We start from the raw sequence: 12,167 nt of genomic DNA, 5'->3' as shown, positions 1-12,167 counted from the left end.
ACAGTTCGGAATAAATATCCGTGGGATTCAGTAATTAGAGACTATGACAACCACCAGCGCTCACGGAAGTTAACAGGCCATGCTGGTTTCCCATAAGTGACCCTTTTTAATGATAGAATAGGTATAAAGCACACAAGAAAGAGGTTCCTTGTTCTCTTATTACCGAATCATCTCACGGGTCGTAGATTTTATTTTAGCTTCGGAATTGTCTGTCAGTTCCCTTTGGCACTTCAGCAAATGTCATTCTTTGGGTTTTGGTTTAAATTTACCAACGAACTTTAATTTGAAAGTGCAATGATTAATGATAATGATAATGATAATAATAATAATAATAATAATAATAATAATAATAATAATAATAATAACAATAATGATAAACAATTATAAGGTCTTATTTACACAGGGTAGCCTCTTCAGTGTTGCCACTGCTCTACCAGAGGGCCCTGCTATCATTATTACCCTAGCATTGCCAGGTATCCATTTATACACCTGGGTCGAGAGGGACATAGTGGGTAAAAACATCTTGTCCAAGGACGTAAGCAATGGGTGGGATTCGAACTCGGGTCCTCCGACCCGAGTCTTGTACGCTATGCCACAGAGCCCCCACATGAATGCAGCCTTAAATTTATTCTAGGCCTACATCAGCGATTTTTTTTATCAGCCATAAACATGAAAAGCGTAATAGTAGGACATACTCAGCTCCATGTAGGATGGCTGCAGGTGACTTTCAACAGATCTCACTGATTTTTCTTTTCCCTTTTATTCAGCCGTCATGACACCTGGTACGAAAAGGGCTGTTCTAGTCTTCAACACGCTCCTGGTACTCGTGCTGGTCACCGGTGCATTGTGGGTAAGCTGGACCCCGACCGGAATGTCAGCACTGAAAAGTGCCCCTCCGATTCTCATAGTAAGTGCAAAACTGACCTTGAAATCGAAGTTCAATATCGGAATGAAAAAGAGTTGATGGAATTAAACAATCACAAGCTCCTTCTTGCCCATCACACGCCCACTCCCTTCTCTCCGTCACGTTCGATATACCATCTTCCTTTTCCCCTTCCCGTTCTTCGGTTTTCTTTTTGAGGCTTATCCCTATTTCCCATTCTTTTTCTTTTCCTCCTTCTTTCGCTAGTCTTTTCTTTTCCTCTTCTTCCTTTGCATTTTGAGATCATATTGTGTGTATTTGTGTGTGTGTGTGTGTGTGTTTGTATGTGTGTGTGTGTGTGTGTCGACTTAAACAATAAAGATCTCATTGCACTGAAAAATGTCAAAGTTGTGACGTTGAGTCCACATGAAAGTGTTGTGACAATGAAAGCAGTTCAGTGATTACCACAACAGAGCACAACACTAATATTCCGGGTGCCAAAGCCACTTTTTGGGCCTAACCTTGTTTTACCGTCCACCCAATGTTTTTTGTTGGATTTACCCTATTTCAGGGGTGTTAAATCCGAATCTGGATGATGCAACTCTTGCATCCTTGAGGGTTTTGAGATATTCAAGATGGCCGCCAAAATGGCCCCCGAAACCGAAAAATTCCCACGTATTTCCTTCTAACTGGTGAGATATTGAAAACAATTGATGGTTTTAACCTATTTCGAGGGTGCTGAATCCGAATCTGGATTGATGCAACTCTTGCATCCTTGAGGGTTTTGAGATATTCAAGATGGCCGCCAAAATGGCCCCCGAAACCGAAAGTTCCCACGTATTTCCTTCTAAACGGTGTGAAATTGAAAATAATTGATGATTCTCCCTATTTGGAAGGTGCTGAATCCGGATCTGGATGATGCAACTCATGCATCATGAAGTTTTTGAGATATTCAAGATGGCCGCCAAAATGGCCCCCAAAACCGACAAATTCCCACGTATTTCCTTCTAACTGGTGAGATATTGAAAACAATTGATGGTTTTACCCTATTTCGAGGGTGCTGAATCCGAATCTGGATTGATGCAACTCTTGCATCCTTGAGGGTTTTGAGATATTCAAGATGGCCGCCAAAATGGCCCCAAAAACCGAAAATTCCCTCGTATTTCCTTCTAAATAGTGTGAAATTGAAAATAATTGACGATTCTCCCTATTTGGAAGGTGCTGAATCCGAATCTGGATGATACAAGTCATGCATCCATGAAGTTTTTGAGATGGCCGCCAAAATGATGGCCGCCAAAATGGCCGCCAAAATGGCCGTCAATTAAAACCGGAAATTCCCATGTATTTCCTTCTAAATGGTGAGAAAATGAAAATAATTGATGATTCTCCCTATTTGGAAGGTGCTGAATCCGAATCTGGATGATGCAACTTATGCACCCATGAAGTTTTTGAGATATTCAAGATGGCCGCCAAAATGGCCCCCAAAACCGAAAAATTCCCACGTATTTCCTTCTAACTGGTGAGATATTGAAAACAATTGATGGTTTTACCCTATTTCGAGGGTGCTGAATCCGAATCTGGATGATGCAACTCTTGCATCCTTGAGGGTTTTGAGATATTCAAGATGGCCGCCAAAATGGCCTCCAAAACCGAAAATTCCCACGTATTTCCTTCTAAATGGTGTGAAATTGAAAATAATTGATGATTCTCCCTATTTGGAAGGTGCTGAATCCGAATCTGGATGATGCAACTCATGCATCCATGAGGTTTTTGAGATGGCCGCCAAAATGATGGCCGCCAAAATGGCCGCCAATTAAAACCGGAAATTCCCATGTATTTCCTTCTAAATGGTGAGAAATTGAAAACAATTGATGGGTCTACCCTATTTCTAGGGTGTTGAATCCGAGTCTGGATGACGCAAACCTTGCATCCCTGAGGGTATTGAGATATTCAAGATGGCCGCCAAAATGGCCGCCAAAATGGTCGCCAATTAAAACCGGAAATTTCTATGTATTAGCTTTTAAATGGTGAGGAATAGAAAACAATTGATGGTTTTACCCTATTTCGAGGGTGCTGTATCCGAATCTGGATGATGCACCTCGAGATAGTCAAGATGGCCGCCAAAATGGCCGCCGAAACGGAAACTCTAATGTATTTCCTTCTCATAAATGGTGAGAAATTGATAACAATTGATGGCTTTACCTCATTTTTTTTTTTGACTGAAAGATTTCAGGTTTTCGTCAGTGGCACAGTTTGAACTTGCTGTATATACAGTGAAACCAGCTCTACCGGATATCTTTGAGTTGGTACGATACAAGTGTGCCAGCAATGAACCCTTCAAGACTACAGATGCGGTTGAATAATTGCAAGATTACACTGTCTCCTCTACATATAATGGATAAGTTTTGAACACTAACAATTAATGGACAAGACATGTTCATCTAAATCATATTGTGATAGTGATGTAGAGAAGTGTACTGAAATTACCCAACATTACCTGTCTTAATCCATGAGCAGTTTTAAAATCTTCATCCATGAACACTCAAATTGGTTATTTGGTTTATATTGGTGGTCTTGATGACATTGTTGAAGACACGAGTGGGACATTTTTATAGTTGTGATTCAATTTTTTCTTCAATATGATGTAACATTATGTATGTATATATATGTGTATATATATATATATATATATATATATATATATATATATATAATCTATTACAAACACACACCAGGGGACGGACAAATCACAGGTAACGCGCCGTGAAAAAAAAATAAAAAAAGCAAACGACAACATGGAAGGTAATAGTTGATAATCCAGTACTTACGAATATCATAATCGCGCAGAGTGCTTTTGAAATTACCCTTATTGATATCTACTATGGTGGTCATGGATGCAACCATTTCCAATGACCAAATCAGAATATGCGACAAGTTTCATAAGAATACGAGGCGAGACTCGTCAGAATACAAGACAAGTTTCAACACCAAATACCAACATGCCATAATTTAATTTCACTCTATTGATAGCCGAAAAGGATTAACTTCACATCTGTGGAGCCATATTATTGGCGACCACAAGAATTATTTTATAACAATTATGCATAAAGACATTTTCAGTCGTATCTTTCTTTGTGTTTGTACGTTTCAGTATGATGTCAATATCACTTCTTTTTTTTTCCAGTACGTGTTAAAGTTCCGTTTGAGACATATCGGAATATCTCAGTATATTACAATGCCATTGTGACAGTCATAACGTTTGGCTGATTTGACAAATTCGCTCAACTGAGTTGAATTTAAGAATACGAATTAATGCTTTTCACCCTGCATGGGTTTAATCCCCCGCTTCGCGTTAGAGCACAATACTAGTACTTCATCATTTCAGTATAAGAAAATGTTTCCGTTCATACAGGACATTTATAGATGTCCGAAAACCTTCAAAGACCTTCAGCACCCTCGAAATAGGGTAAGACCATCAAGTCATTTTAAAATTTGTACCATTAAGAAAAAATATATTAACATTGGAATTTCTGCCACTTATTTTGGCTGTCATCTTGGAAGTCTAAAAACCCTAAAGAATGGACGAATTTCAACAACCAAGTTTCGAGGGTGCTGAATATGGCCTAAAATTTACAAATTTTTGACAGTTATTTTGGCGGTCATCTTGGACATCTCAAAACCCTTAAAAAAGAACACGAAAGTTGCATCAACCATGTCCGGATTCAGCACCCTCGAAATAGAGTAAAACCGCCAATTGTTTTCAATTTTACACCATTTAGAAGGTAATATAGGGCTTACATGGAAATTTTCGTTTTTGACGGCCATTTAGGGGCCATTCTGGCGGCCATCTTTATTATCTCAAAACCCTTAAGGATGCAAGAGCTGTATCCTGAGCTTCGGATTCAGCACACTCAAAATAAGATAAAAACTACCAATTGCGTTCAAATTGTCACCATTTAGAAGGAAATACATGGGAACTTCCGATTTGGGCGGCCATTTTAACGGCCATATTGAATATCTCAAAATCTTCAACAATGCAGGAGTTGCACCATCTAGATTCTGATTCAGCACCCTCGAAATAGGGTAAAACCATCAATTGTTTTCAATTTCTCACCATTTAGAAGGAAATACGAGGGAATTTTCGGTTTTGGTGGCCATTTTGGCGGCCAGCTTGAATATCTCAAAATCCTCAAAGATGCAAGAGTTGCATCATCCAGATTCGGATTCAGCACCCTCGAAATATAGGGTAAAATCATCATTGTTTTCAACATCTCACCATTTAGAAGGAAATACGTGGGAATTTCCGGTTTTAATTGGCGACCATTTTGGCGGCCATCTTGAATATCTCAAAAATTTCATGGATGCAAGAGTTGCATCATCCAGATTCGGATTCAGCACCCTCGAAATAGGGTAAAACCATCAATTGTTTTTGATTTCTCAACATTTAGAAGGAAATACATGGGAATTTCCAGTTTTAATTGGCGGCCATTTTGGCGGCCATCTTGAATTACTCAAAAACTTCATGGATGCATGAGTTGCATCATCCAGATTCGGATTCAGCTCCTTCTTAATAGGGAGAATCATCAATTATTTTCAATTTCACACCATTTAGAAGGAAATACGTGGGAATTTTCGGTTTTGGCGGCCATTTTTGCGGCCATTTTGAATATCTCAAAACCCTCAAGGATGCAAGAGTTGCATCATCCAGATTCGGATTCAGCACCCTCGAAATAGGGTAAAACCATCAAAAAAACATTGGGTGGACGGTAAAACAAGGTTCAGCCTCTGGCGCCCAGACTATAACGTTGCCCTGAACCGCGCTTATGCAGGAATGGATAACGAATGGCACTTTTTGTTATACTTGTGCCCTCCCTAAATGGTGAAATAAAGTTACATAATATGAATGAAATGAATCAAAGTAAACCAAATTAAATGAATCATGGTTTCATCTCTTCTCTTAAAGTGTGCCCTGTGTGATGTACTAGTAAGTGGATGTCCTTCTCGTGACATAGGGTAGGGCCTATCGATATTCCGCATGCGCAGATGATAATAGACTGTATTATATAGTGAACCCTGCGGCAGTGCCGTATAAAGGGTAATGCGACAGCGCCAAATGCGGGAAACGAGTGTGCCCTCTGTGTACCCTTATTAGTCTGCCTGTCACCACTGGCTGACTTCTGAAGCACACTTGTATCGGGTTTCACCACCCCCAATATATGAATTGTTCATAAGGGTTACTTAGACTCAGCCATGACGACTTTGAACATTGTGAACATTCCCCTAATGATCCATCCCAGTTTCACGTCATATTCAAGGCACTTTAAATATGCTCCATTTCCAGACTGCAGGAAACGCTACCCGTGGCATGGAAACTGAACATCCCATGAAAGTCGAACCTGAACCCATGCCTCCTTCCTTCTGTCCCCGTAAGCCAGAAATGCGAGCAGGATGGTCAGTCGAAAATCTCCCACCCCTGGATCAGCCGCAAAACCCGACATGGACTCGCGTTGCAGACATCACTAGTCACGTGCACAGTTATTTTACTGTAGTGAACCTGCGTCCGTCTTACCGCGTGTGCGACCAACTCGAGTTGAGAATACAGGCGCGTAACGGTCGGGCGGAGGATAAATCGTACGGTGGGGACTACTTCCGGGCCAAGGTTTTCACGAAATCAGCTCAGTTTAACGCTGGCTCGTCGACGGACGGGGAAGTGATAGACCACGGGAACGGAACGTACAGCGCCTTTTTCACACTCAAGTGGGCGGGAACGGTGAGCGTCACGGTGACGCTGATTCACTCAAGTGAGGCGGTCAGCTCCATTCGACGGTTCCGGGATGCGGTACCAGCTCGCTACGTTTACCGCGGAAACTTTGTATCGCCCGACGGGTCTCGGCGAGAGGAAACATTTTGTAACTTGGTCCTCCCGAATCAAGAGGTAAAAGCGTTCACCAATTAGTGCAATACTGCATGTTCTGCATCTACATGTTGGCCTGCATCACCGACACCCCTTTACAAAAAGCGTAACGATATAGACATTGGTTAGACAATATTTATCTGCCTTCATTTTATGTAAAGCAACACATTTTTACTTAACAATTATTATGTTCTTGTTAAAGTATTCATATCCATGATAAGATGCCAACATATTAACATATTTTCCTTTAAAAAACACAGGCCAAAAGTCGAATGTCAGCTCCATTCGACGGTTCCAGCATTTCCTATAACAGCACTGCCGTTGTGTTAGATTTTGCTATTATGATAACAGTTATGAAAAGGAGATTCAGTGAATTTAAATTGAAGTTTACAAAATATAACAGTTGGCAAAAAAAAAACACCTCTCTTTAAACTCACATAACTTTGGCTTTTTAATATCACAAGTATAGGCAGCTAATGAGTATATCCGATCAGCATCGTATCTTCCTTCTGTTTGTCCCACTGTTATACACAAAAGTGCGGGATGTCTCATGCACAGAGCAAAAGGAAAGCACCAAAATAGCAAAGAATCAAGTCACATGACTTGATTTTCTGCGTCATGTTCTTGTTGTTTTTTTTTTCACCACAGAAAGCTGTCTGCAACTTGACTGATTCTCGATCAGGATCCCCGTGGTTCTGCCAAAGACCGTCCTCTCCGGCCCTGAGCTGCGCGGACTGGCGGCAGAGTCGATGTGACACCGGCGCAGCATACCGCACAGAAATCCCCACGATGCCACCAATTGAGAAACTCACCATCATGTAAGGACGTTTCCTGAAGGGAAACGTATAATTGTTGCATTAACGTGCCCGACGGTGAATCGTTTCAAATTTCAATTCAATATCAATTCAGTTATACTCTAGTTCCATCAAACAAACAGGCATACACATTCAAACGGTGAATCGTTCCAATTTTCAATTCAATTTCAATTCAGTTATACTTTAGTTCCATCAAACAAACAGGCATACACATTCAAACCGTGAATCGTTCCTATTTTCTATTCAATTTCAATTCAATTTCAAATCAATTACACTCTAGTTCCATCAAACAAAATGTAGGAATATATTATGTTTATGATATACAAAATTCATAGTACAGTTTCAGCCATGTATACAATTTTTCCATCCTTTGATTGTTGCGTCAGATATTGCCGAATTTGATACATGTATATACATTTTTGCGGATACAATCACTATCGATTCTATTCTTCTACATCAGTGAATAATTCCACAGCTTAATTAAACTTTATGCTTACATGGTTATGAGAAAGTAGATTGAGGTAGATGATGGAAAACAATAGTAGGCATGCCACAGTAAATAATCTGCCACAAAGCTGACAAGCATAACCCAAATTGTGCGCGTGGATGGGATATAGGAGGTCATTCAATTACGTGTTTCTTTTATGCCCTTCAATACTTGAATCCAGTTTCAGTACATTGTTTTGTGACTCTTATATTGGATGGTTTGTCTGAATGTCAGGCACAGCCATTGGTGAAAGATATACACCGGTGTATGAGGCGTAAAATATTTCGATAAGAGGTGTGTGGCCTGCATCCATATGTCACTGCTTTTGTTCAGTGATGTTACGCACTTTACTAGAGGCCTGCTACACATCTTTCCATTCAACTAATTCTTTTGCCAACTCATCATTCTGTCCTTCCTCTTCTTCCATCATCCCATTCATCAATTCGAATTCTTTCATGACCGCTATAAAAGGTAGATTTAATGAAGTACACTTTAAAACTGAAAGTTTATCAGCTTCTTTGAAGCGCATTCTCAAAGGTTGCAATATAAAATGTTCCAATGCGTGACAATGTATACAAATAAGGAAAAGTGCGATCATCAGTCTTAATGTATAAAAACAATAGATATGGCTGCAGATAGCAGAATACCTCTGAATTCACACGACACACTAGATCCCTATAGTTAGAATCCACCACTGTATTTTAAAATGAAATAATAGATTTTCGTTAAAGACTGATGTTTAATCCAAAGACTGTCAGTGCTTCTGGGAATGTTTCCCATTTTGTCCATCTCTGAAATTTCCTTTTGACATCGCTACCCCGATATCTTATTTTCAACCAGCTGACAAAATTTGACTCCAAGTTTTCATGTAAATTATAATTATATGTATGTATACAATCAATACATAATGGTTTACATCCTCTTTCTCGACACGGAGCATAAAGTACTGCCCAAATTCGCGGCCTGATATGTAAAGACTTACTGACTGGTTAACAGGAAGAAATATCATATAACTTATTAGATGGATGAATTACATTATTCATGTTTCAACTGGTGCCCCAAGATATAAAGTTATTGCAACATTAGACATGCCTGCACACAAACACACTAATATTACACCAAGCAACCAACACTGAAGCACGGCGAGCAAGTGACTACATGTATACTGTCATATCATATTTCTCCGCTGTACCTGTTGTTAACCTCAGATGAAATCTAACGAGCATCATTTCCAAAATACTTAACCAATCTTCTTTAAATAATACGTGATGGAATATGAGAAACGTTTCAAAGCCCAGACCACTTCCTTGAACTTTCATGCTTTTCGTAAAAAAGGATGGAAGAAAAAAGAAAGAACTGAAGAAAAGAGAGTCTTTCAGTCTTTCTCGAAGCTCGGTATTTGAATCTTGTTTTTCTTATGATATGCCAGTGAACAATGGTTTACGAGTTATGTTAATTTATGAACATACGGTCACACCTTTTCCATTTTTTTCACATGCAGCCCCAAGCATCACATTTCAGGAGATGTACAGCTTGTTCAAGTGGAAGGTAAGGAAACTTTAAATCCCAGCACATACCGATGAGAAAACATTTTGTTCAAAGAGCTTCTTTTAATCATATAGTTTCTGGAAGAATTTATAAAATTGATGGCTGAATTATGAGGGTTTTCTTTTTTATGTTTCCTTGTTCATAATTTGATTTGGACGAGTTGAGGGGGTTGAAGCGCTTCATTAAAAACGTATTTATAATGCACACATAGCATCTGATTATACATAGAAGCATGGTCACGATAGCATAAGATGTCATTGTCCAGTTATTAAAATGTATATCGTTCGCCATGGGAACGACACAAATTATTATAAACTTAATTAATAATAAGAATAATTAAAGCTTAATTTTTTCGGACCTATTTGAGTGTTTAAACTCTAAATCAGTTTTTTCCATCTTCAAGAAACAACAGAGGAACACTTAAAGAAACTACTGCATCACAAGCTCAACAAAAGTTGACGCGGAAGCAGAGCTCTAGCGTATTATGATAGGTCTACCTTATTCATGTTATTTTGCTCGGCCAAAACAGCTGTTTTTAGACAAATTCAGTGGAATACAATTGAATTAAGGAATTTTAGCGATTATATGAATATGTATTTATCATATTGAATACCATTCTTATCGCACATCACTCATGATTCGAATAAAATAGATCAAACATTTACTGTTTTTATTACTAAGTATACGTTCATGACGTTAAGTGCTTAAATCACAGTTTGTATGTGTTACAGCTTGTTAAATTGCACACTGTCTTCAAGTGTAGATTAACAAAAAAAACAACAAACAAACAAAAAAGCACTATAACGCATTCTCTTTGCCGTTGTGCAGATATTGATGTTCCACAAGAACCAGACCAGCTTTCGGAAACGAAAAAGGCTATGCTTCCGCCATGTACTATCCGCAGCTACACCGACGCAGCACTAGAAGCCGGCTATTATCTGAACGACCTATGGAACAACCCTCGCTGCACGATAAATCGTCTGTCTTTGAGTGAGACGAAGGCTTGTTTAGCAGGGAAGACACTACACTTCCTCGGTGATTCGACCATTCGACAACTCTTCGAATACTACCTGGCTAAACTTTCCCCAACCATGCAGAAGACCTCCAACGAACCAGAGCCCGTCTGGCATGTCGGGCCCACGCGGGCACGAGACGCGCAGTTCAACACCAGCATGGTCTTCCGCTTCCACGGGTTTCCTATAGGCAGGAATGCTTGGGCGACGGTGAAAGATATTCACTACATAGCTAACGAATTGGACGACATTGTGGCTGACAACCGAACTGTTGTTGTCATCTCAGTCTGGGCGCATTTCACTCAACAACCGAGGTGGTTCTACGAGAACCGCGTCCGTGCAATCACGTCGGCGATCGATCGTCTGCTCGAACGTAGTCCGTCCACTTTTGTTATAGTGAAGAGCGCCAACACGCGAGAGCATGTTGATGTCAATCAACTCATTTACCATTCGGACTGGCTAGGGAGAGATCTAGACCAGATATTAAGACAGCACACGTTGAGAAAGGCGAATGTTGCTTTCATTGACGCTTGGGACATGTCCAGCGCCCAACTTATACCGGACAACGTTCATCCTGGGGGATCGCATGTGAAGAATCTTAGTGATCAGCTACTCACCTTGATATGCAAATCACAATAAGCCTTATTTGTTATTTAAGGAGAATGAAATCCCCCAAATATATGTTGATTGAGTGAATAGATTCATATTAGTAGAATGCACCAGTGAAAGTTTGAGGAAAATCGAATAATTTGTTAAAGTTATGATTTTTTTTTTTATAATTTTGGTGATGAGACCGCTGAATCAGAAGACTACTACGGATCATGACATTACATGTACTGCCATAAATCAACAAAAAAAAAAATATGAAGAAAATTCAACTTTTTTTTCACTTTTGTAACAAAGAAAGATCTCTAGACTTACCCCTTGCAGAAATCTGCAGGAGAATGATATTTTATACCCTTGACACAATGTCAGTAACAAGTCCAGGGAATGCGCAATTTTCATATGAAATTATTATATTTTGTGAAACTTTCTTTACGTTTTCTTTAAATCGCAGTACATATCTGTGGTAGTCTTTTGATCCAGCTGTCTCGCCAACAAATTTCAAAAATTCATAACTTTTGAACGGATTGTCCAATTTTCCTCAAACTTTCACTGATGTGTTTTGCTAATATTGCTGCATGCACTCAATGTACATGACTTTGTATATTTGGGATTAATTCCCCTTTAACCTCTTCTGTGCCAAAGAATCAAATGTGCACTAATTTTACGCACAAACCTGGCATACAGAAGGTTAACACATCACAGCTCCGTTGAACCGGAGCTGATCATTCGTCTTTCTATCATCACAGGGTTCCATTCAGATGATATTTTAGTACAAGTTTACCAAAAAGTGCTTGCCATATAATTATTTTAAAGGGTACAAATTTCTCACACACTTCCATGGATCTGGCTCCTGAAGGTTGATATGTGAGTGAGACTTTTCTCGTGGATTTTGTACCACAGAATAGGTTGAGTTCATTTGCAT

General features: G+C 39.5%; 1 protein-coding gene across 1 annotated transcript; it reads left to right on the top strand.

The window, feature by feature from the left end:
* Positions 1 to 772: 772 nt before the first annotated feature.
* Positions 773 to 11,278, top strand: LOC139727182 (NXPE family member 3-like). Its single transcript, XM_071638141.1, has 5 exons — positions 773 to 907; positions 6,204 to 6,797; positions 7,425 to 7,594; positions 9,580 to 9,626; positions 10,455 to 11,278. The coding sequence occupies exons 1-5, from the start codon at positions 773 to 775 to the stop codon at positions 11,276 to 11,278; spliced, it is 1,770 nt and encodes a 589-aa protein (XP_071494242.1).
* Positions 11,279 to 12,167: the final 889 nt, after the last annotated feature.

This window comes from Diadema antillarum, unplaced genomic scaffold, assembly GCF_040938485.1.
Source record: "Diadema antillarum isolate AM-2024a unplaced genomic scaffold, OU_Dant_1.0 seq00000122_RagTag, whole genome shotgun sequence".
NCBI lineage: Eukaryota > Metazoa > Echinodermata > Echinoidea > Diadematoida > Diadematidae > Diadema > Diadema antillarum.
Note: the sequence above shows the minus strand (reverse complement) of the source record. Positions and strands in the feature narration are given on the sequence as shown.

What these genes read in the sequence shown, in the direction of transcription:
- LOC139727182 (XM_071638141.1), top strand. Translation starts at nt 773, where the DNA reads ATGACACCTGGTACGAAAAGGGCTGTTCTAGTCTTCAACACGCTCCTG. An exon ending in TGGTCCTCCCGAATCAAGAG is followed by an intron (nt 6,798 to 7,424) that starts GTAAAAGCGTTC and finishes TTTTCACCACAG; the next exon opens with AAAGCTGTCTGCAACTTGAC. An exon ending in ATTGAGAAACTCACCATCAT is followed by an intron (nt 7,595 to 9,579) that starts GTAAGGACGTTT and finishes TTTCACATGCAG; the next exon opens with CCCCAAGCATCACATTTCAG.